At 40.8% G+C, this 24,841-nt stretch overlaps 1 protein-coding gene and 1 pseudogene across 1 annotated transcript; one reads left to right on the plus strand and one right to left on the minus strand.

Annotated features, from left to right (window-relative positions):
- Positions 1-9,916, plus strand: part of LOC104242266 (serine/threonine-protein phosphatase BSL3-like) — a 40,353-nt pseudogene extending 30,437 nt beyond the window's left edge.
- Positions 9,917-23,958: 14,042 nt separating this feature from the next.
- Positions 23,959-24,612, minus strand: LOC138871311 (uncharacterized). Its single transcript, XM_070149184.1, has one exon. It carries the CDS (start codon positions 24,610-24,612, stop codon positions 23,959-23,961), a length of 654 nt encoding a protein of 217 aa, XP_070005285.1.
- Positions 24,613-24,841: the final 229 nt, after the last annotated feature.

A 24,841-nucleotide genomic window follows, 5' to 3' on the forward strand; every position in this document is an offset into this window, starting at 1 on the left:
GCTTTCTGATGCAATAAGAAAAAATGATGGATTTTATACTGATTTACTTGTTCCCTTGGTTTTTATCATTAGCATTTTTACTTGCACTTAGAAGTTAGAAGGATATCTCGCTAGAAAGATTGTTCTCTTTCTAGAACAAATGATGCTCTCTTTGTCTCAGCCCTATCTCCTCGACTCCTCTTCTATTTCCATTTCCTCACATAGAGTCATTCTCTTATTTTATTATGTGAATCACCTCTTCTATAAAGTTTTACTGCTAGAGGAGGGAGTCTTTTATTCATTTACTTGTCTTTTCTGCAGCCTCATATGTGAGATAAACTACCTCATTGGCCAAGTGCATGCAAACTGATTTTCTTATAATAGGTTGCATTGAGAGTCGAATTGAAAAAATTGCTTAGACAAGGACACCTTTGTTTACTTAATTATGTCTGTAACCATTTTATGCGAACATCCTCTGTTTCTCTGCCCCAAATTTTGCTCATCTGTTTGGAGGTGCTTCCCTTTTCCCATTTCATGTACCTACTTAGTGGTTAATCACTTTAATGGATAAAACTTGAGTGGAGCTCTTTATCTTTCCCATTTTTGTTGAATATACTCCTTTATTATTTCTATGAAGAACGGTGTGTTTCTTATTCCCTCACTTTTTTGTCATGTCCTCCCACCTTCCTTTCTAGCTTTGCCTCATGTGTCATGATTGCATTCTGCAGATCTCTCTAATCTCTAGCCTGCTCCTTCTTGATCCCTACCTTGGTTGTACTCCATTGTGTTGCCACCTTGCTCTCCCTGATCTACCCATCTGCCCAACCTCTGCTGGGAAACCGTTGTCCAAGTGCCAGCCTTCCCCTCCCCCTCCCCTTCTCTGGTACCTAACACAGTCCTCATTCCCATGATCCCTGCAACCTTCTGCTCGGTGATACCCCATTAATCTGCAGCCCCTCTGTTTTGCCGCTTTGACTTTATGTGTGGTAGAACCTAGCCTTACATTTTGGGGAAAAGTTCATAGCCAAAAAAATGACCCCCACCCAAGAACCTAGTGAAAGAAGAAGATTTGATCTATTCACAATTGGCTGTATGTGCAGTAAAATCTTAAGAACATAGTAAAAAGAAATTGTCAGGGTACGAAACTTTGTTTCCCACAATGCCTGCTCAACTAAATGTTTGATTGTGTTATAGCCTTTAATGTTGCGGAAGATGCGACTTCTTCTCATACTTTGAGATATCCATTGGTGGATTTGTTTATTGAAGAGAAAGCTGATTTTCATCTAGAGCATTGTTTCTGTTTTATTAGTTGTAAGTATTTTTGTTGATTCGGTTGTCTCTTTCTGGTTTACAAAAGGCATATGAGTGCAAAGCTAGTTAAGAAAGGGGAGAGAGGACCTTATCAAAAAAAAAAAAGAAAGGGGAGAGAGGACCAAAAAGAGGTTATGTGACCCATAAAATAAGGGGAAGTGTGCTATTAACTAGAGGCGTGTAATAAGAGGTTATGACGTTTGCCTCCTCAAACGACATTTCTAAAGACATTTCCTCTAACTTAAGTAATGCAAATCCTTTTTTTCCGCTATAAAATTAAGGACATTAGAGTGAAAAGAGAGATTTCCATGATTTGTATTTTCTGTAGTTTGTGTTGAGTGTTGTAATTTGATGTGATATCTTGTTAACATATCCTGTATGTTAGATACTTCCAAGTTCGAACTATTGTTTCTGTACTCTTTCCCTAACTCACTTAAAAATAACAGACTTATCAACTATCTTTTCTGGATTTCTATGCCCAAGAAACTGTCAGTGAAAATGATGCTGTGTTGAGCTTCATCCACTTAAACATCGCAATAATAATTTGTGTGGTGGAGCGGATTTGTGATCTGAGATTAATGAACAATGGATGTCTGGGGCTTCAGGTTAAGGAAGTATATGCAGCATGATATGATGGTACTTCAGAAACCTGTGTTTTCAACTTCCACCATGTGACGGGTTTAGTTGGATACCCAAAAGGTTATGGGGATTATAGTGCAATCATGCAGGGCAGAAAATTTTTTGTACCGACTATATGAGTACGTATATGGGGTTGCATAAGTGTCCAGTGAAGTGTCTGGTTTTTGATATTCTTAGTGTATTCTTTTGAGCCATAAAGTATCCACACCTATACTACACCTGTTCGACATGGGTTCGTCAAAACAGATGTGAAGATCCATGTAACATAATTGATGAACTCAAGAGTTCTGTTTTTCGTTTGTTCTTTCATCTTCTTTTGGTGTAATTTGATTATTGGATGAGGCCCTGAGCTTTTAAATTGTTACTTCCTCGTATGCTCTTGCACTCATAACCTTTCCCACTGCTTTGTTGATCCACAGCCACTGGCCAGCGCATATGGACTTGCCAAGCATAGAGATGGGCGCTGGGAATGGGCCATTGCTCCTGGTGTGTCACCATCCTCTAGATATCAACATGCTGCCGTACGTGTTTGTTTCATTCCTTTTATTAACTGCATGCTTTCACATAGATACGGTGTTTATCAATTATCAATAATGTTCTGATATTATAGGTTTTTGTTAATGCTCGGCTCCATGTATCTGGAGGGGCACTTGGTGGTGGACGCATGGTGGAGGATTCATCTAGTATAGCAGGTATTTTTTACTTTTAGTCGATACATAGTGGAGATAACACTTTTTGCACTGTTATGTTCATCCCTCACTATCATGGTGCTTTACCCCCTTCTGGCAGTCCTTGATACTGCAGCAGGAGTGTGGTGTGACACGAAGTCTGTTGTCACTAGTCCTAGAACTGGCAGATACAGCGCAGACGCAGCTGGGGGAGATGCTGCAGTTGAATTGACCAGACGTTGTAGACATGCAGCTGCTGCTGTTGGTGACTTGATATTTATTTATGGTGGTCTGCGTGGTGGTAAGACTATAAGATAGACATCAATCAATGTTCTTATATTTGCTTTCAAATTTGATTTCAGATGACAATCATTCTTACTTTTTCTTGGAATAGTAAAGTAACTAGCTGGCCAGAACTGTGGGAAAAAGAAATTGTGAAGCAACTAAAAGTATCTTCTATCTTCTTTCTTCGACTCCAGGGGTGGTGCAGGATGTGCTATGGTTTAGGCATTCATAAGTGGTCTTCACTAGCTAAATCCCGTTCTCTAGTGTGCATATAGCCTGTTAGATTAAAGGTTTTCATGACACACACTCATGCTGGTTCCTGTGTCTTTCATCGATGTAATGCTTATCCTGCCACTGGTGCATAGCAAGTTATCTGACTCAGTAATTTGATATCACTGAAAAATAAACTCACATTGTCACTGTTCAAGTACTGTATTATTATTATACCTTTCTTGGCCTTTTGGCTAAGATGAAGTGCCGAATTAATAGAGGGCATATTTCCAGTCGGGTGTAAAAGGATTTCATTCAAGATTTTTAGAACTGGTCCACTTTAGCTGTAATGATGTGGTGCAACTCATACTGATAAGTCGTGTTTGCACCTAGATGAACAACTATCCCTGTTCAAAACATTTAGTAACTGCAGTAAGGCCAGACAAGGTTGAGGGACATGTGTCTTAGGTCATAGGTTCGAGCCTTGCGCCCAGCGAACTAACTCTGGTTTTTAAGTTGAGAAGGTTCCCGAGTTCTGGACACTGCGGTTGGCCTGGAGGTTCGGCTCAAAACGGATTTTTCGGTCATAAAAAAAAGAGAGAGGGTTGCTCAAGTGGAAAGCACCCTCCACTTCCAACATTTACGGTGTGGGTTCGAGTCACCATGTTACTCTGTCAGATGTGAAAATCATACTTAGCCTCAAATGTATCTGTTGCATGTTTCCAACTGTAAGGAAAATAAGTAGTGTAATGAAAATACCTTGGGAGAAGTTATTCAAATCACTTCCTGGTTTTGCAACAAGTTTAGTGCTGCTGTGTTTTATCGCAGGGGTATTGCTAGACGACTTGCTTGTTGCCGAAGACTTTGCCGCTGCTGAAACAACTAGTGCAGCTTCACATGCAGCTGCTGGGAGGATAGCAGGAAGGTATGGGTTTGGTGATGAAAGAACAAGGCAAACAGACCCTGAGGTAATTAATGATGGCTCAGTTGTACTGGGAACTCCCGTTGCTCCCCCTATAAATGGTGATATGTATTCTGATATAAGCACTGAAAATGCGACGCTTCAAGGATCTCGGTGAGTTTGCAGTTGCATAGTAACTACAGCATCTGCTATCTGTTTTATGTTAATTGTATGATTAGTTTCTGAAGATCTATCTTGTGGTTTGTTTTGCAGGAGACTCATCAAAGGTGTTGAATATCTAGTGGAGGCTTCTGCCGCAGAAGCTGAGGCTATTACTGCTACCCTAGCAGCTGCAAAAGCTCGACAACAAGGTAATGGAGAAGTTGAACTTCCAGACAGGGATCGTGGAGCAGAGGCAACGCCAAGTGGAAAACAGGCGCCTACTTTGATCAAGCCCGATTCTATCTTATCAAATAATTCTGTCCCAGCTGGAGTCCGGCTACATCACCGTGCTGTCAGTGTTCAAATCCTTAATGCTATGTTAGTCTTAGTGCTCATAAGGTTGACTAATGATGTGCCTTAATGCATTGAAGGTGGTTGTAGCTGCAGAGTCTGGTGGAGCTCTTGGTGGCATGGTACGACAGCTTTCGATTGATCAGTTTGAAAATGAAGGCAGGCGAGTCAGTTATGGAACCCCAGAAAATGCAACAACAGCGAGAAAACTATTGGATCGTCAAATGTCCATCAACAGTGTTCCCAAAAAGGTAAATGATTTGTCTCTAGGCGCATCGCCTGATTACATGCCACAATGTGGCTTACCATTATTTGTCTGATGTGTTATTCAGGCAAGTAAAAAGGGTAAACTGCTTGCAGTTAGTGCATAACTTTTGCTACATAATTTGCTGTGTTGATTAGATCCATATTTGGCTCTTGCCTCTTTTTCTTTGGGTATAGTTGCTTGAAGGACCATGTGTAACATCAAAATGGCCCGGTTGGTAGCACAAAAGTAACCCCCCCCCCTTCTAAAAACAAACACACACACATATACACAGAGCATAGCTCTACAGCAGGAGGAAGATAGGTGTTCTGGTGACTGTTGTAATGCACAAATTTTGAGGAATGGCTGTTTTATCATTAATTTATTAGTTTTTTTTCCCCTGGAGAAATGGAGCTACCAAATAGAGGTCAGAGTTGAAAATGAAAATGCATATGGTGGAATGCATCATGTTGTTCTTTAAAGCAAAATCTGAACTAATGTCAGACTCTCATATCTTACTCCTATCATTTTAATTTCTTAAAGAATGTAACTGTATTTTGCCTCTAGTGAAAAGCAGTGTTCTACCAATTCCCTGCCTCAAGTTAACAATTAATTTAGTGTCTAGTAGGATTGGATTTTGAAAATGTGATAGATCATAATGTACGCGTCTTATATTTGAGCCGGAGAGCAGAAAAATGGAGAGAAGTGTCTTGAAGATATCACCTGATAAGTTACTTTTCTTTCATCTTTCAAAACCATCAAACCTCTTTTCTTCAAAAGAATTGAAACACATCAAAATTGTACCTTCCAGACTTAATAATAGAAGGATCAGGCAGAAGTATGCTAGGTTAGCAGGTCTTTAACCATATCCTTTTCATCGAAGAATGTGAGACCGCTCACCATTACTAATCGTATTGTCAGCTCTTTTTGTTGATTGAAGGTTTCATTTTTTTCTTTAGATCTCCCAGCCAACAACCTAACCCTAGGTTTGCGATGACCTTGGTTGCATCTGAATTCCTATTTAATGTTTCATTTGGGATGGAAAGAAAAAGATTTGCTGATCTCTAAAGTGAGGATGCTTCCTTCAGCATGAGCTGACCCTTTTGGAACAGTTCAAGAATGGGCGCAACTATTAGAGCCAGAATTCATCCAGGTTCTATTAATCATGAAGTGACGAAAGAAGAAAAATCCAAAAGGAAATTTTAGAAGCAGCAAAGTGAAATTTTGTTGCTTCATCTAGGAAATTTGGTTCCAAACATAGAAGTGAGTAGAACTCTAGGTCTCTAAGAAGTTGAATGAAGAACTGGAGAGTAAAAGTGTGTAACAGTACTTTGAGGGGAAGAAAGAGAGGGAGAATAATTTTTTTTTTATTTCCTTGTTTGTGTCTTGTGGCCTTGTAGGGTAGGTCAGAGTTTTTCCTTTTTTTTTGGTTTGGGGTGGGGGGTGGGGGGGATACAATTGGACTCTCTGCCTTGATTCAATCAGGGTAACTAGTCCATAACCATTCTGAAAGAAAATGTAACTGCCATCATCTTTATAACTTAAGCTGTTATACTCGTATAAAGACAAATAACTGCATTGTGTTAGTTATATCATTTCTTTTCCTTACTGTCTCAGGTGATTGCCCATCTTTTGAAGCCTCGAGGCTGGAAGCCGCCTGTTCGGCGGCAATTTTTCTTGGACTGCAATGAGATGGCTGATCTTTGTGACAGTGCCGAAAAAATATTTGCGAGTGAACCTAGCGTTTTACAGCTTAGGGCTCCTATTAAGATATTTGGTGACCTGCATGGGCAATTTGGGGATCTTATGCGTCTTTTCGATGAGTATGGTTCCCCATCGACTGCTGGGGATATATCGTAAGTGGCTTGACTCGATCTAGCTTCTACCTGTTTTATTATCTGTCCAAGCCGTTTGACAGCATAAATTCCTTGGATTGCAGTATTTTTTCGATTTACCCTCTTTTTATTTTGGATATTTTGATTGAAAATTGCGGGCGTTGCAGTTTGCGTGTTATAACTGTCTGGTGTCTCGGTACGGCTATCAGAATTCTGATATTGATTTTATGGAAAACGGTCATATTTACCCCTCTGCTTTTGAGAGTTGTTCATATCTACCCTCCATTTGAGTATTCGACTGTGTATAGCCCTACCGTTACACATTTGAACACAAATATCACTCAGCCGTTAAGAGACCCGGACCCATCATCAAAATCAACAAGTGGAGGGCCAATACACATTTTAAAACACCCAGTTCATTTGCCCAAACCCATTATTTGACCCAGCCGAAAATCTTTTTTAATTCGTAATGTTTACAAGGTCCGAATTATCCCCAATTGCTCAAATTAGGAATAATAACTGTATTCCTCATCTTGGCTGTGTTTGTCTCCCATATACTAGGCTTTTGTGCTGTGGAACCATTTGATTGTAAAATCCTGTTGTCTTCAATTAAAGGGAAAAGATGAGAAACCTCTTCGTAAAAGTTATGTAGCATAACCAAATATCCCATGTAGCAGATTATGTAGCCTATATACATCAAAACTTATATTCTAAGCGACGCTTTACTTGGTCCAGGTGAGGCTGTCACAATATTCTCTTGGTGTCTATTTGCTGCCTCTCATGTCATTCTGGCTCCCGCAGACTTGTACCATTTTTTGGATTGATTTATCACTTAGATCAGTTTGATGTGTCAAGATTTGTTCTTCTAGTTTGATACTAATTTTGGTAAGTGAATACCAGGTATATTGACTACCTCTTCTTAGGAGATTATGTTGACAGGGGCCAGCACAGTTTGGAAACGATAACTCTTCTTCTTGCTTTAAAGGTACCTCTTGTGTCTAATTCTTCTTGCTTTAGAGGTACTCTTATATCTGGATGTTTGTATGCTTTCAACTTCTTAGTTACTCTGTGATTTTGATGATCATAACTTGATGCTTTAGGTTGAGTATCCCCTCAATGTACATCTAATTCGTGGGAACCATGAAGCTGCAGATATTAATGCGCTTTTCGGCTTTCGAATTGAGTGCATCGAACGGATGGTATGTTATGATTTACTGGGTGAAGCTTGTCCTTCCTGTCAAGCTAGATACTGATGTCCATTTATGCAACAGGGTGAGCGAGATGGAATTTGGGCATGGCATCGATTTAATAGATTGTTCAACTGGCTTCCTCTGGCAGCATTAATCGAGAAAAAGATAATCTGTATGCATGGTGGTATTGGAAGGTCAATTAATCATGTTGAACAAATAGAAAATATCCAGCGTCCTATCACTATGGATGCTGGATCAATTGTTCGTATGGATTTATTGTGGTTAGTCTCTCTCTTCTCTTGTGCTTCCTTCATTGACTTTAAATACTCATTTTTTCTCACATCAGTGTGTGTTTCTAGGTCTGACCCAACAGAAAATGATAGCGTTGAAGGATTAAGACCAAATGCAAGAGGTCCAGGATTGGTCACTTTTGGGGTGAGTAATTTTCTTCCCATATCAATTTCAGGGAGTTAATTTTCACCTGATCTTTTTTTGGGGTAGTGGAAATTTTTGTTTTCTTTCACCTATTGTCTCTTAGTTTGGAAACCTGCAACTTTCTTATTAGTTAACTGAAGTTACTTAAGAGGGCCCATTGCAGAAAGATATGATATTTCAAACATAAAAATTAAGATTGCTCCATCTGCCCTCTTTTTCCACTTTGACATTCTATGGGCTGTCATTTTCTTGAGTTTGCTTTGTGCAAATTGCAGCCCCTTCCATCTTTGTAACTTGGACGTTTTTAATTTCTATGTCCAAGCTCTTTTCATTCAAGACAATTGAACTCATATGTCATTGAAGTCACTTATCTGTTTGCTGAACTGGAGTTTTGGTACTTCAGTTTATGTGGTGCTTGAATATTAGATATCACTGCTATCCTGTCTCAGGGGTCTTTAGCGTGATGCAGTTTCTCTAGCATTTCCTTTCGCACTAATGTAAACACTTGCATACATGCAGCCTGATCGTGTGATGGAATTCTGCAACAACAATGATCTTCAACTGATAGTCCGAGCGCATGAATGTGTGATGGATGGATTTGAACGATTTGCTCAGGGACATTTAATTACACTTTTCTCAGCCACTAATTACTGTGGTATGATGTTACAAATTTTGGATGTTTGGAGGTTTTCTACTTTATATATATGATTTTATCTTTATGCAAAATATAATGTTCTTTTTTTTTCCTTTCTACAGGTACTGCTAATAATGCTGGTGCTATCTTGGTATTGGGTAGAGATCTTGTTGTGGTTCCAAAACTTATTCACCCGCTGCCGCCAGCAACATCTCCTGAAACTTCACCTGAGCGGCATATAGAGGACACTTGGATGCAGGTTTGTTATTTCCAGATCTTCTTCGACCCGCATATTCTTTGCTTTGATGTGTATCTAATCACTCTTACAACTGTTGGGATAGGAGCTAAATGCTAACAGACCACCTACACCAACTAGAGGACGTCCTCAAGTTGCCAACGATCGAGGTTCTCTCGCTTGGATTTAGAATATAGTTCGATTATTTTGCTATACTTCCAGGCTCATGCTTACATGTAGGATTTCCAGTGATATGTACATAGCATGACACCATTCAGAGAGTTCCACGGAGATACGTATCCTCTTGGGAAGTTGGAAGGCTTGAGGCACCTTGGGGATTCTTCCACAGAAAAGATGCTTTCAGAGGATCAGATTTAGATATTGGAAGTTGCAGGCACATGGATACATCATGATGCAGAGCAGTTCGGGGTTTCTGATAGTTGCCCTTTGTACATTGAGCCACAAGCAGGTAGAAGGATTTTATCATGATGCAGAGCCAGTTCCTGGTGGTTTTTTTTTTTTGTATTTTATTCCTTTTTAAAAGCCAGTTCCGGGTGGGTAGTGCTGGGTTTTTATTGTATTTTGTTCCTTGTTAATCCTACATATTTTTTTCCCTCGTTTAGGGTGTATCATTTTTGTCTACGGTAGAAGAGGACTCGAGTCGTCCCCCACATATGATTGCTGAGATTTATAATCCTGAAGATAGCTGTCGTAATTCATGTATCATAGAGGTGGTTGCTTTGTGTAATTGTATTGCTGCCTTGTAAAATGTTACTTCCACGTGGGCAAGAAAAAGATACGAATAGCTGCTCATCTACTATTTATGCTTTTTATTTTCGTCTTCCCTGTAAGAATTTTAGAAACTCAGTTGACAGCATAAGCTCCTTGTTTATTGCATGCAGCGCCTTTAGATGTTTAGTATTCTCTCAATGCATTGAGCTTCCGCCATTGACTACGTCTTTGGGTTTCTTCAAAAACAGTTTACTTTTATCAGTAGAATGTTAGACTATTCTTTCATTCTACAGCTTTACAAACTATCGTCAGGAACAGTACCTTGTTGAGTTGTGGAGATTGTGTTGTAATGAGTTATTTGAAGGTGTAGTACACCTTCACTTTTGATTTGGGGGTTGACGTCTTGAGGTGTATAGGCGACCTTTTTAGAGTGAACAAGAATTCGATTGAATTTAACTTTTAACAATTTTTCTCTTTCTCATTCTTCTTCCATGTGCGCAAGCACCAATTTCTCTTGACCAACGGCCATTTGAAGTCTACATCTTTAACTCCCATATATTCTTGCAAACTTCAGCATGTTTGACTACTGACGAAAGATTAGCAGAAATATCGAGATGTAATGTAGGGGAAAGCGAATATGGCTTCTTCAGTATATCTGTATATGTACATTACCTTAATAAATGTATATTAGTTTCAGGTTTTGCATACGCAGAGTCATTTACGCAACTGGAGCTAGAGAATACTGAAAATACATCAAATGTAATTCAGTCAAGTCTTTCCATGTCATTCTCTAAGAGGTGAATTTCGCCAGCTCTCTCTCTTGGTCCAGCAACCGCTACATTTCTTGAATGGCTATTGCCTACATAACCCCTCTCCCGCTTTAAAGGAATTGAGTGTCAGAACCCCTATGTAGTTCTCGGTCCTTTTTTTAAGAGTTCCTAACAGGTGCTTTTGTGGCTCTTCACTCCAGCCCTGAAGTAATCTGTGAGCTTATTTTAACGTGGATTCTCTCTCTCTCTCCATCTAGATTTCACATTGGGAAGTCTGATGATCGAATAAGGTAACCAGTGCAGAACAGAATACCAAGAGCTGCCATCTTCCCGGGCAGGTCCACACTTGAATGCAAATAATAATTTGCTGCTCAATAATTAGTTTCTCAAAGGATACATCCTTACACAAGCGTGAAGCTTACCCTTAAGAAGTCAGTTCCTAAGCTTGGATGAGATTCACATAACTGTGAGAGGAATAAAAAACTATCAAGTACCTGTGTTAACCTCGTTTAACTGGTCTTTAAACATAAGATTTGTTGAGATCTTCTGTCTTGACCTTTGGAGGCCGAATCTCTCCTTTCTTAACCTGCAGAAAAGCATGATGAAACTTGTTCAATCATTTTTACCTCAATTATAAAATGCTTGTCACCCACACCCTATTCTTTATCATTACAATCAATGATGTTGCCCAAGATCATCACTCAAATTCAAAGTAGTTTTTGTTAAAGGAAGAGCCATAACTAAAAACATTCTCTTAGTATAAGAGCTCATCAATGATGTTGGCAAACCTAAGAAAGGAGCTAATGTGGTGATTAAACTGAATATGGTTAAAGCCTATGACAACGTCTCTTGGCCTTTTTTATGTTTTATGCTGAGGAAACTGGGATTTGCAGAAGAATGGATTGAACTAAATATAAATTCATTTCTAAGACGTGGCTTCTTCAAATCAGGAAGAGGCTCCAGACAGTAACAACAACTAGATAATAACAGAACCAAAACAGAAACATCATCGGGTAGTAATAAAAATCTAATAGTAATAAGGAAATAACCCTCTACCTTAATCTTCAACATCCATACTTTCTCATCAAGAGTCATGTCCTCAACAATTACGTGAATTTGAATTAATTGAGACTTAAAAGTAAATATCACACATTAGGAGGAGAATTATAAAAACATTAAAAAAACAACAACCTGATATCGTCCTTTACGTCAGCTGACGGCAAAAAAAGGGTCCCTATTCTACGCATCACCTAACTCCCTCGCAACTAAACTCCATTCAACCAATTTCACCATTCATCTGCTCCATAATTTCTCTTTCTCTCTCTCTCTCTTCTCAATCTTCACTTCCACTCTTCTTCTATCCCTCAAACCCTAAGGGCATCTCCAACCTTGCCCCAATCCCTCATAGTGGAGGAAATATTTGGGGGAATTTAGCTCCAACCCTCCCCTATTTTTGTCCCCAAAATGGGGGATGAATAGTATTCCCTCAAATATGGGGGTACACTATTCATCTCCCCCATTACTATTCATCACTTTATTATTATTATTATTATTTTATTTAATCTTTTAATTTATCTCTTTATATATACCTAATTATGTTTATGTAATGTATTTATAATATTAATATTATATCTTAACTTTGGTGTATAATTTTGATAAATTAATTTTCGTGCATTTATTATTTTTATGTAGAAATAGCAGTAGATGAAAATCAACGATTTCAAGAATTTTTATTTCGACATAGAATAATTAAGGACAAATATGCTCATTTTGCACTTCGTAATGCATTAATAGATCATTTATGAGAGAATATTAGAGGTTGAAGTTGAATATTTATCTAGTATTTCGAATGAATTTTATCGTTATGTAATATGTATTTAATTAATCTTGTATCACAATGATTTCACTTTTATTTGAATTATTAGTTAATCTATAATAATTGCTTACAAATTATATTATTTAAAATTTTATGGAATTGTTTTAATTATGGAAATTATAAATTAATAAAAATAAAAGATGGAGTTTATTTAATGGAAATTAAAAATTAAAATTGAAATGAAAGGTAATAATATAATATAGAAGATAAGGAAGAATATAAAAAAGTTTGGGGAAACAAATTGGGGAATGATTGGAGTAAATTGTCTCCAAAATGGAAAAATTCCCATTTTGGGGACCAAAAATGGGGTAAAGGTGGGACATGCCCTAATCTCAAACCTCACTTCTACTCTTCAATGGAATTTACACTCTAAATTTTGTCCATCGCTCATTTTTCCCAACAATGTTGAATTTATACATCCTTATCCCATCTCTTACACTTCTCATCTCCATGTCACGTCCTTAGTTGTTAACTAAGTACACGTGCGATACTTGACAACTCGCTCACGATCTTGCACAACTTGCTCACATTCTTGCTATGCCAAGTCAGCCTTACTACCTTTAAGATCGCTAAGAGAATGGAAGAAAGAACACAAGAGAATTGTTCAAGGAAGCTTTGTATTAGAGAGAACTTGAATTGTTTGCTTGATGAATTACAAATGAATGGTCCCCTTTATATACTAGTCTCCTAGGGGCTAGTGTGTAAATATTAATTACTACACAAGTCCTTGATATTTACAAGATAAGGGCTTTTTCTAGAATTTTCTATAAGCCTAAAAGATTCCAAAGACTTTCCTAGCAAATCCATAAGGATCTAGGTTCTTCCTAAGGAAATGTCCATACCTCTCTAGAATCTTCTCACAAATGCTAGCCTTCTTCTTGTATAAGCTTCCACATGGCATTAATATATGCCAAATGGCGCCTATGTGGCATGATAACATGGTGGGTCATCACACTCTCCCCCACCCAATATTGCGACGACCGCGGCGCAATGCTGCTACATAAACTCTCGGATCTTATCTTTGAATTGCCACAAGTCTTCATATCGTTCCCACGTGGCCTCCTCCGATGATTGCCCTTTCCAATGGACGAGGAACATAGCGGTGGCTTTTTGCCCTTGTTTTCGCCTGGCCTGGTAATCTATGATAGCCTTAATCTCCCGATCATGCGAGGCGGTGATAGTCATTGGCGCCCGACTTGATTGGCCCCTACTCGGATCATACTTATCTTCATGATATGGCTTAAGCATGCTGGCATGGAAGACAGGGTAGATCTTAAGATACGATGGCATGTCAAGCTTGTATGAGATCTTGCCTACCTTGGCGACGATCTTAAATGGCCCCTCATACTTGCGAATCAGATTCTGATGCATGCCCCGTAGTGCTTTGAACTGTCTTGGGTTAAACTTCACCATGACTATGTCCCCAACTCCGTAGTATGTGGGACGCCGCTTACGGTCCGCAAACTTTTTCATCTTCTTAGCTGCCTTATCCAAGTAGGACTTAGCAGTGTCGAGCTGCTCCTCCCATCCTTTAGCCATATGATAAGCTCCCAAACTCTTTCCCTCGAATGCGGTTGGTAATAAATGTGGAGTTTGCGGTTGTTGGCCTGTGGCTAGCTCAAATGGTGTTCGCCTAGTGGACTCACTCCGCTGCAAGTTATAAGAGAATTGGGCGATGTCTAGGAGCTTTGCCCAATCTTTCTGATGCGCGCTTACATAATGCCTCAAGTAGAATTCTAGTAAGGCATTGACTCGTTCCGTTTGTCCATCCGTCTGTGGGTGGAAACTAGTAGAAAAGTGCAGTTCCGTGCCAAGTATGTCAAACAACTCTCTCCAAAAGTTCCCAGTGAAGCGGGGGTCTCGATCACTGATGATATGCCTTGGTAAGCCCCAATACTTTACCACGTTCTTAAAGAATAGCTTGGAGGCTTCCTTAGCTGTGCAACCCGGTGAGGCAGGCATGAAGGTGGCATATTTGGAAAATCTATCCACGACCACCATAATAGTACCATAACCCTCAGACTTCGGTAGGCAAGTGATAAAGTCCATAGTCACGCTCTCCCATGGACGCTCTGCAACTGGTAGTGGCTCCAAAAGTCCTCCGGGTTGTTGTTCAACCTTGTCTTGTTGACAGACAAGACAAGTCTGCACATAGCACTCTATGTCATCTCGCATGCGTGGCCAATAGTAGACTGACGCAACCAAGGACCTAGTGCGACGTTGACTTAGATGACCAGCCCACATTGTGTCATGACTGTCCCTTATGATCCGTCGTCTAATGTCTCCAAACTTAGGAACGTAGACCCGCCGATCTGTGGTAAGTAGTAGGCCGTCTTCTATCCAAAACAGTCTCGTCTTGCCTTTGTTAGCTAACTCGATAAGCTGTCTGGATGCTGGATCATGCTGCATGCCTTCTTTTATAGCCTCCCGAATGTCCCATCTCGCTAAAGTGATTGCAGCAAGCTCGGCTTTCCGGCTCAAGGCATCGGCTACAACATTACCTTTTTACGGCTTATACTCCAGCGCATAATCAAACTCGGCTAAGAAATCCTTCCACCTAGCCTGCTTTGGTTTGAGTTTCTTCTGTGTCTGAAAGTAGCTAGTAGCCACATTATCAGTCTTGACCACGAACCTTGACCCGAGCAGATAATGTCTCCATGTACGAAGGCAATGCACAATGGCAGTCATTTCCTTCTCTTGTACCGTGTAACGCCGCTCCGTCTCATTTAACTTGCGGCTTTCAAATGCTATGAGATGCTTATCCTACATCAGGACACCCCCAATGGCGAAGTCTGAGGCATCTGTGTGCACCTCAAATATCTTGGCAAAGTCAGGTAATGCCAAGGCTGGCTCCTCTGTTACAGCTGTCTTAAGGCATTCAAATGCCTTTTGACAATGATCCGTCCAAACCCATGGCTTGTTATTCTTTAACAACTCAGTCAATGGTGCGGCCTTTGCTGAGTATCCATTGATGAACCGACGATAGTAGTTAACAAGGCCAAGGAAGGATCTCAACTCAGTTACTTTTATAGGTGTCTCCCACTCTTGGATAGCATGTACCTTAGCCTCGTCCATGCGTAGCTCTCCATTGCTACTGACATGGCCCAAGAAGTGCACCTTTGATTGTGCGAACTCACATTTCTCCCTCTTGATGTATAGCTCGTTCTCTTGCAAGACTTGGAAAACCTTCCTCAAGTGCTCCATGTGCTCCTCCAAGGTGTTGTTGTAGATGACTATGTCGTCTAGGTAGACTACCAGGAACTGATCAAGGTAGGGATGGGAGATCTTGTCCATAAGGGTGCAAAATGTGGCCGGTGCATTGGTTAAGCTGAAGGGCATCACCAACCACTCAAAGGCTCCATATCTCGTCAAACATGCTGTCTTTGGCTCATCCCCTTCCGCAATGCGAACCTGGTAGTAGCCCTTTCGAAGATCCACCTTGGTAAAGTACTTGGCTTGCCCAAGTCTATCGAACAAGTCAGCAATGAGCGGGATCGGGTACTTATTCTTCACGGTGACTTTATTAAGTGCTCGGTAGTCTATGCATAAATGCAACGATCCATCCTTCTTCTTCTGGAACAATACTGGTGCGCCAAAAGGTGCCTTTGATGGGCGAATGTGACCAGCATCTAGCAGCTCCTTCAATTGTTTCCTGAGCTCCTCTAGCTCGGGAGGTGCCATATGATATGGGGCAAATGCGGGTGGCTTAGCCCTTGGCTCCAACTCAATCTTGTGATCCACTTCTTTCCTAGGCGGCAGGTGCTTAGGCAACTCCTCGGGCATGACATCTTTGTTTTCCTCAAGCAACCTCTCTATGCAAGGCGGAAGTGTCTCTTGAAAACTCTTGTTTTCCTCCAAACTTGTGATGGTTGCCACGAACGTCGGCTCCCCCTTCTTGATCCCCTTGACAACCTGCATAGCTGAGAGTTGTGCTTGGCTCTGTTCGTGTGGCATAGTCATTGTAGGTACCATGTGATACGCTCAAATTACACTTTAATGAATAGTGTAAGGCGATCAGTGTCAAATATAATAACCCAACAAGGTTGGGGTCGAATCCCACAGGGAATAGGTGTGAAAAGGTTACTCTTATAGTGTGTTGCTCGACTAAAGTCGTATCTCTATTCGGTTAACAGTAACAAGAGAATGGTTTTATAGTAACAAGAGTATGAATTGAGTTTGTTTGGAAGTATCAACTAATTGGAATATTTATAGAGTAATTAACTGGATTAAAGAAACCAAGGTTGTGTCCCCTTTAATGGAGTGTAATGCTTATCGGTGTTAATGTGATATATTTCTAATGGAAGGTTCTTTTGATATGCAAATGATGTCTAAGTGACTACCCAATATTTCCCAATAGTTGAGTAGTATTTCCTCTTTATAATTTTTCCAAATATAAAAGAGTTGCAATTTAGAACCATCAATATATGCCAAGTAAAACCCACTTATTCCTAAGCGATTCTATTAAACAGGGTTTAAAGCCTTGAGTCATTGATATTTACTTCTACCAAATTCTAATCCACCGTCCCAAGCAAAGCAAGAATTTAATGGCACTTGTTAATGTTTGCAAACACCAACAATAAATGAAGAATGAGAAGTAAATAAATATCAACCAACCATTATATATATATTCAATGTTAAACACCCATTAGCATAACACTCATTTAGGGTCCACAACCTTAGTATTTAAAGTTAGCTACTCATACTACAATACAAAAATCAAAGAGTATTTAATGTCATAAAAGCTTACAAAGTAGAGAATCTTCACCCAAAAGCTTCCAAAAGTGAGGAATATTAATGTCTTGGAATGTGGTTCAAAGACTAGACAAGATGAGCCCACAAAGACATCATAAAACTATTTATAGTGGACTCAAAATCGGGATAGAAAACGGACAAAAATGCCCTTTCAGGTCTGATATGCGATCGCATTCTTGTCGTAGAGCACGTATGCGGTCCGCATCTTGAACATCCTCATCGCAGACTGGAACCCTAGTTTACAGGTCTTCTTCACATTCCAATTATGCGGATCGCATTGCAGAAATGCGATCGCATTTTGCATCGCATCTTCGTCCTTCAGTGACCTTCATGGTTGGTTTGCAGTTCACTCTGCGGCTCGCATGTTGGTTCTGCGGTCGCATAATGGACCGCATTCTTGACTTGAGATTTAACCCAGATCTCTGCTTTTATCTGCGATTTGACGTGCATTCTGCGGGTCGCATGTCTGATTTGCGATCGCATAATGTATCACAGACCAGCATTTTTGCTACATTTTGCTCTTTTCTTGTCTTTTTGCTTCGATTTCCATATTCTTGGGTTCTCAGTCCTTATGTACTGTAGAAACAACAAAACTACATAAGTAACAGAGATAATTGCATTAAAACAAGCTAAAATCTAAGCAATTAGTATTGAAATGTGCCGAAATTCTCCGACACATCAACACCCCTAACTTAAACTCTTGCTTGTCCTTAAGCAACTAAAACAAACTTAGCCTATTCTAGACTTTATTTACAAAACATGAAACGATAATGACTATGGGTGGTGTTCATTGCTAGTACTTCAAGCATGCATCTATAATTGTTTTGCCCTTCCTAAACTGATAGTATATACAAGGAAAACTAATCAACTTGTGAACCTTGAGCCTCAGACATTGCGACAAAATGTTACCCTCAGCTGAGTGCAATTGCATTTGACTCAAAAGCTCAACTTTTGTTTAACTCCACAGTTCATGTACTCTCACTAGAACGAAGGTCCCAAAATCACAATATTTATAAGGACAACAAAAAGGGACAGTTTACAAATACACTCACTCTCAGAAAGAACTTCAAGTGTTACAACATTTCATACCATAAGCTTGCCCTTATTTTAATTCACCGCTTATTCAAGAATGTTCGGTTGGAGGTCTCATAAGGACTTTTTAAGCTTGTAATGTAGGTTTCGGGAAGGGTTGGATAGACATTTGGGTACAAGTGACTTCACCCTCCTTGAACACTACTCACAATTTTCCATTTTTTTTACTTTGCTTCTTTTCAAGCCCTCATAGCCTCATTTGCGTCTATTTTCCAATATAGAACCACCTAACATACCTCTTCTAATTTTATTCAAGGCTCCATACTTTATATACATACACATATTTTCTCTTCTTTTTTTTTCTTTTTTTTTTTTTGTACACAAATCTTTCTCTTGTTTTTTTCTCTTTTGGAGCTTGAATAATCTAAAACAAACACTTTTGAGGCATGTGGTCCTAACTCAACGTACAACCTTACCAATCTCCACTGCGACACCACTCCCAACTTAGGCTTTTAGCCTCGTTCTCAATGTTCAAGGAGGGACGGGTTCAAGAGAGGGGATTATTTTACAAAACAAAAAAGGAGAGGTTTGTAATGAGTTGGCCAAAGAAAAGGCTTAAAGGCTCAAATTGGGTACTAGTGATATTATTTATGTACAGGTCGGCTTGAAAGGCTACAGAGGTCTAGCAAATAAGACAAAGAATGCCTAAGATCATCCCTCCAATCAAACATACTATCATTAGCATTGAAAAACCAACCGGGCAAGTTCTAGATGATAGAAGTAAACATGAGAGTTATATACACACAGAGAACTCACACACACATGGTACACGAACTGTTTCATTCACATAATTTGACGCTTTCGAGTCAACACTTGGCAACTCAAGGCTTTCATCATAGACACATGTATAACTCTAGGTCGCCATAGAGTCACAGAGCGAGCCTCAAGTTCACAAAGTTGATCACAAAGACTAATTCCCTTAAGAAAGTTGTCAATCTATCCATCATCGGGAAAAGTCGACAAAAACAATATTTTTTTTTATATATGTGGAAGGGTATATGCTATGTACAGACACACATGCTTGATACTAGGAAATTACACCAAACCGGTCAAAATGATTCATTCTACGATCCTGGTTCTACTATTACACCCTTGGAAAAGAACCGGGAGAAGAAAAACCAGGAGGAATTGATTCCTAATCACTATCTACTTGTTTTTGTTGTTTTTCTTTTATATGGACAACAATATCATATTTACACAATGCTATTATGAACACAAAACAAACACTAATATTAACATCATCACGAATTTCATAACACAACTTATGTACCGAAGTCATACTAATATATACAGAACACAAAATCAAAATACACATAAGTACAAGAGTCTGATTGTAACATAAAGATATGCATATGTACAACAGTTTCCAATATCACAAAAATATCTACAATGCTACCCTCCACCCCAAACTAAAAGCATGCATTATCCCCAATGCATAAAAATAGAGAGATGAGTTTGAGGGGGGCTCCCTGAGGCACACTAAGTGCTATGGGAGTCAGTAGCTGGCTGAGTACTGGAGGGGTAACCCTCGGATGTGGAAGCTGGGACCGATGAGAGCTCGGTCTGAGGAGTGACCTCTCCTGATGGAGTAATGCTCTCAGGCTGGTCCAAAGTATGAGTTGGAGCTGGAGCTGGAGCTGGTGCTGGAGCCTGTGAGCTGCTACTCTCGCCCACTGATGGCGGGGTGACTGATGGAGTTATAGGGCTGGCCATGTCTACTAGAGACCGCTGGATTGTTGTCTGCATATCTACTTGTTCCACTTCTGCAATAGCAGCCTCCTCAATAATAGCATCCTCGACAGAGGCATCCGCAATCTGCTTTCCTTTATCTTGAGGGCCATCATCGCTTGAATATCCAGAACTTTCCTCATCCTCGCTTCCTCCTATTTTTCTCCTCATCTTCTGATTTACCAGAACCTCCGAACTTCTCCCCAGAATGGATCACAATATGGGTTGGAGGGGCTTTAGGCTGGGAAGCTCCGGCAGTATCAGTCATCAATGCAGTGAAGTCAAGACCTAAGTCCGGAGGTGCTGTGCCGTCACCTGATCACCATCTGTGGGAAGGAGGGATGATAGATCGAACTCTAAGTTCTGCATCTTTTGTAGCTCGGTCTTCATAGAAGCAACCTCCTTCTTGAGTCCAGGCAACCCACTAACTTCACCCCGCTCTATCTTCTCCACCCTCAACTCAAGTTGCTGTAGACGATCCTCATATTTTGACTGTTGCTGTTGGAGGGCCGTCACTGAGGATTGCATGGGTGTCAGGGCTTGTTTGATTAGATTTGGCAATGTCTTCAAAAGCTGATCTACTTTGGCATTGGCATGCTGAGCCAGTAGACCAAGCTTCGAGATAGCAGGAATGGTGATGGCAGGCTGGACAGTGGTGGATTGAGAAGCAGGCTCGGAAGTGGAAGTGGGGGCCACTGTAACCTGAGGAGTCACTGGTGTCTGGGAGTCACTGTGCTCTAGATCAATCAGATCATGGACCTGAACCTGTGATGGGGCAACAACAACAGTGATGCAAGAGATATCCATGATACGTGTGATATCAATATCCCACGTTTCCTTTCCAGTTTTATCAGTTGGCAGGATGGGAACTTTCACAGCTTTACACAGAGCTGTGATCAGGCAAGGGAAAGGAAGTGAAGTTGCATGCTGCATTGCTCGGATCCCTATTTCTTGGAAGATCAACGCTCCCACATCTATCTTGATACCAGTCATGATGCAAGCAATCAGAAGGGCCTTCTCGATTGCTATTTCAGTTTCATTTTGAGTTGGTACCAATCGAGAAATGACAAAACTAAGCCAGTAGCGACCCTCTCTCGTGAGATCTTCCTTATATATCTTGTTCTGAGGATCGACCCAAGCGGGAGTCCCTTTTGCTATCACTGAGGCAATCCATCCACATTCATTCTCCTTATTTTTGAATTTTTCAGTGTACTCAGCTGTGCCTGCTCTCCATCCTTTGACGTAGAACTCATTAAGGGCCTCAATGTTGCAGAAAACAGTCTTTCCCCGGACAAGCACTTGATCGGTGAAAACTTTATTGCGTTTGTGGTATTTCGTCCTGGAGGCCCCATAGGATGCATAGAATTCCCTCACAAGGGTCTCATTGTACTCCGTGGGTGGCTGAGTGAAGTTCTCCCATCTCCGTGTTTTTATGTTTTCCAGGATATGGGGGTATTTCTCTTTGAGCCCGTTCAAGCTTAATTGTTTCTCGCCCAGGATTTTGTGTTTTGTGAGCCCTTTTCTAAATACCTCCCTGGACCCATCAACCCCAAATTGGAGCTGTAAATCTTCACCTCGTTTCCTTCTTTCTTCAGCCTCTATATTGATTGAGGGCCTGAGCTCCTCCGCCTCAGACTGGGAGGGGCTCGGCACGTTGTCCTCTATCCGTGATCGCTTACTGGTGGAAGCCCGCTTTGATGAGCGTCTCTTTTGACCCATATCTGCACAATGGTGAAGAGTGAGTGACATCATTAACAATACAGAGAAGATACAGACGAATCAAAAGCAAGAAAGAAAATGCGATCTGGTCTGCGATCACAAAACCATAATGCGGACCACAAACTTGTCGCAGATATTATAGTCTCAACTGGTGGTGTCATTCTGCTGTGAGTTATGCGGTCGAACCACTATGCGGACCGCATAATCATCGCAGAATTGACATGGATATATGGTTCAAAACTGAAATCTCTGTATCACTCTGCGGTGAATTTGCGGTCTGCATTTTCACAATACGGGCCGCAGATGCCTTCATTATCTTCTTCAGAAGATTTAGGGTTTAGTTGTGCAGCCAAAATGCGGACCGCAAATGCCTTCTTCTACACAGGTCACCCAAGCTTTCAACAATGGCGGTCCTATTTCATTCTACCCCGTACCCCAAATTATTTTCAACCCAAAAACATCTACACTACAGAGAAGCAACTACACAAACATCTAAACACATTTTTGCACAGGATTTAAATGAAAAATCTCTGAACCTACGGTGGAAATCAAAGATAAAACGAGGGAGAAACGGGTTCATACCAGCAGAGTTTGATGATTGGGACAATGAGTGTGACAAATGGAGTCCTTTGGTTGCACACAATTTGAGCTTGATTTGGTTCGAAGTCCGTTCGTGTTCTTCCCCCTTTTTTTTCGTTTTTTTGTTTTGTTTTAAGTGAGTGAGAGATGAGAGGGTTATCCGGACTTACCTTGTCGATTCTGCGATAGATAGGACACCGCATAACACACAGTGTGACCGCATGTGTGTTATGCGATGAGGTTAAGGACCAAGCTGAAGGGAGGCAAATGCGGTGCAAAATGCGGTCGCATAAATTAAATGTGGACTGCATAATGCACCACCTCACCGCATTTTCAACCACAATTTTAACCAAAATCTCTGCTTAGGTTTGCGGTCAGAGTGCGGTCCGCATAGCTAAAATGCGACCGCATTTGTGCAGCAGAATTCACCTAGTGGTTTTTCTTCCACTTTTTATGCATTCGTACCAATTGTTATGATCTTTTGAATCCCCTGCACTCTGACACACACTTTAAATTTCTCAAATAAATCTATCTATCAAAAACTAAAAATTCATAGAACAAAAGAGTGTTACCACACATGGGTTGCCTCCCATGAAGCGCTTGATTTAACGTCGCGACACGACGAAGTTGATGTTCCTTTGGTTTCACTCAATGGTCGGGCATGGACCATCTTTGAGAGCTAGCTGCTCCACCAAATGTTTTTCTCCATCAGTGCCCAAGTAGTGCTTGATACGTTGGCCATTTACCTTGAATGTTTGGGACCCATCTGTTGATTCTAATTCCACATCTCCATAAGGAGAGGCATTGACAACTTTGAATGGATCGGACCATTTTGATTTAAGCTTGCCTGGAAACAATTTGAGCCTTGAGTTAAAGAGCAAGACCCAATCACCCGTCTTGAACTCTCTTTTCAAGATCTTCTTGTCATGGACAAACTTCATCCATTCTTTGTACACAACTGCACTTTCATAAGCATGGAACCGGAATTCCTCCATTTCATTGAGTTGTGTTAACCTCAAATTTGCAGCTTCAGCCCAATCTAAGTTCAGCCTTTTCAATGCCCACATAGCTTTATGTTCCAATTCCACGGGTAGATGACATGCTTTACCAAAGACTATCCGATAAGGAGAAGTACCAATAGGGGTTTTGTAGGCCGTGCGGTATGCCCACAATGCATCATCTAGCTTCCTTGACCAGTCGGTCCTATTTACATTCACAGGTTTTGCTAGAATGCTCTTGATCTCCCGGTTGGAAACCTCAACTTGACCACTTGACTGTGGATGATAAGGTGTGGCCACCTTGTGCTTTACGCCATACTTCTCAAGCATCCCCAAGAATGCCTTGTTACAAAAATGAGATCCACCGTCACTAAGGATGGCTCTAGGAGTGCCAAACCGAGTGAATATGTTTTTCTTCAAGAAGGCGGTCACACTCCTTGCCTCATTGTTTGGTAAGGCAACTGCTTCAACCCATTTGGACATGTAGTCCACAGCTACCAAGATGTATTTCATCCCGCAAGAACTTACAAAGGGGCCCATGAAGTCGATTCCCCACACGTCAAAGATCTCTATCTCCATCATAAAGTGCATTGGCATTTCATACCTCTTGGAGATTGAACCTTGTCGTTGACATTAGTAGCAAGCCTTGACCATTTGATTGGCATCATGGTAGATGGAAGGCCAATAATACCCACATTCAAGAACTTTAGCCGCCGTCCGATTTCCTCCATGATGATCCCCAACCGGTGAGTCATGGCATGCCTTGAGAATTGGCATAACTTCTTCTTCTGGAACACACCTTCTGATAATATTGTCAGTACAAACACGGAACAAGTATGGTTCCTCCCAATAGTATTGCCGACAGTCTCTCAAAAACTTCTTTCTTTGATAAGATTCCAATCCGTCCGGGATAAGGTCACTAACCAAGTAGTTAGCAATATTGGCATACCAAGGAGCAAAAGTGCTAGATAATGCCAATATGTGCTCATCAGGGAATGCATCGTTGATTTCAAGATCTCCCTGCGGTCTCCCTGCTTCCTCAAGCCTTGACAAATGATCCGCCACTTGATTTTGAGTTCCCTTGTGATCTTTGACTTCGAAGTCAAATTCTTGCAACAACAAGACCCATCGAATTAATCGAGGCTTTGCATCCTTCTTTGCCATGAGATATCGAAGAGCCGCATGATCAGTGTATACCACCACCTTGGACCCCAACAAATAAGCCCGGAATTTTTCAAAAGCATACACAATAGCAAGAAGCTCTTGCTTAGTTACCGTGTAGTTCATTTGTGCCCCATTGAGAGTTTTACTTGCATAGTACACCAGGTGGAAACTTTGTCGTGACGTTGGCCAAGCATTTCTCTAACGGCTACACCACTGGCGTCACACATGAGCTCGAAAGGAAGTGACCAATCAGGCGTGACAATAATGGGTGCCATGGTGAGCCTTTGCTTTAACTCCTCAAAAGCTTTAAGACAGTTCTCATCAAACACAAACTTGGCATCCTTTTCGAGGA

This window comes from Nicotiana sylvestris, chromosome 6 (assembly GCF_000393655.2).
Source record: "Nicotiana sylvestris chromosome 6, ASM39365v2, whole genome shotgun sequence".
Taxonomy (NCBI): domain Eukaryota; kingdom Viridiplantae; phylum Streptophyta; class Magnoliopsida; order Solanales; family Solanaceae; genus Nicotiana; species Nicotiana sylvestris.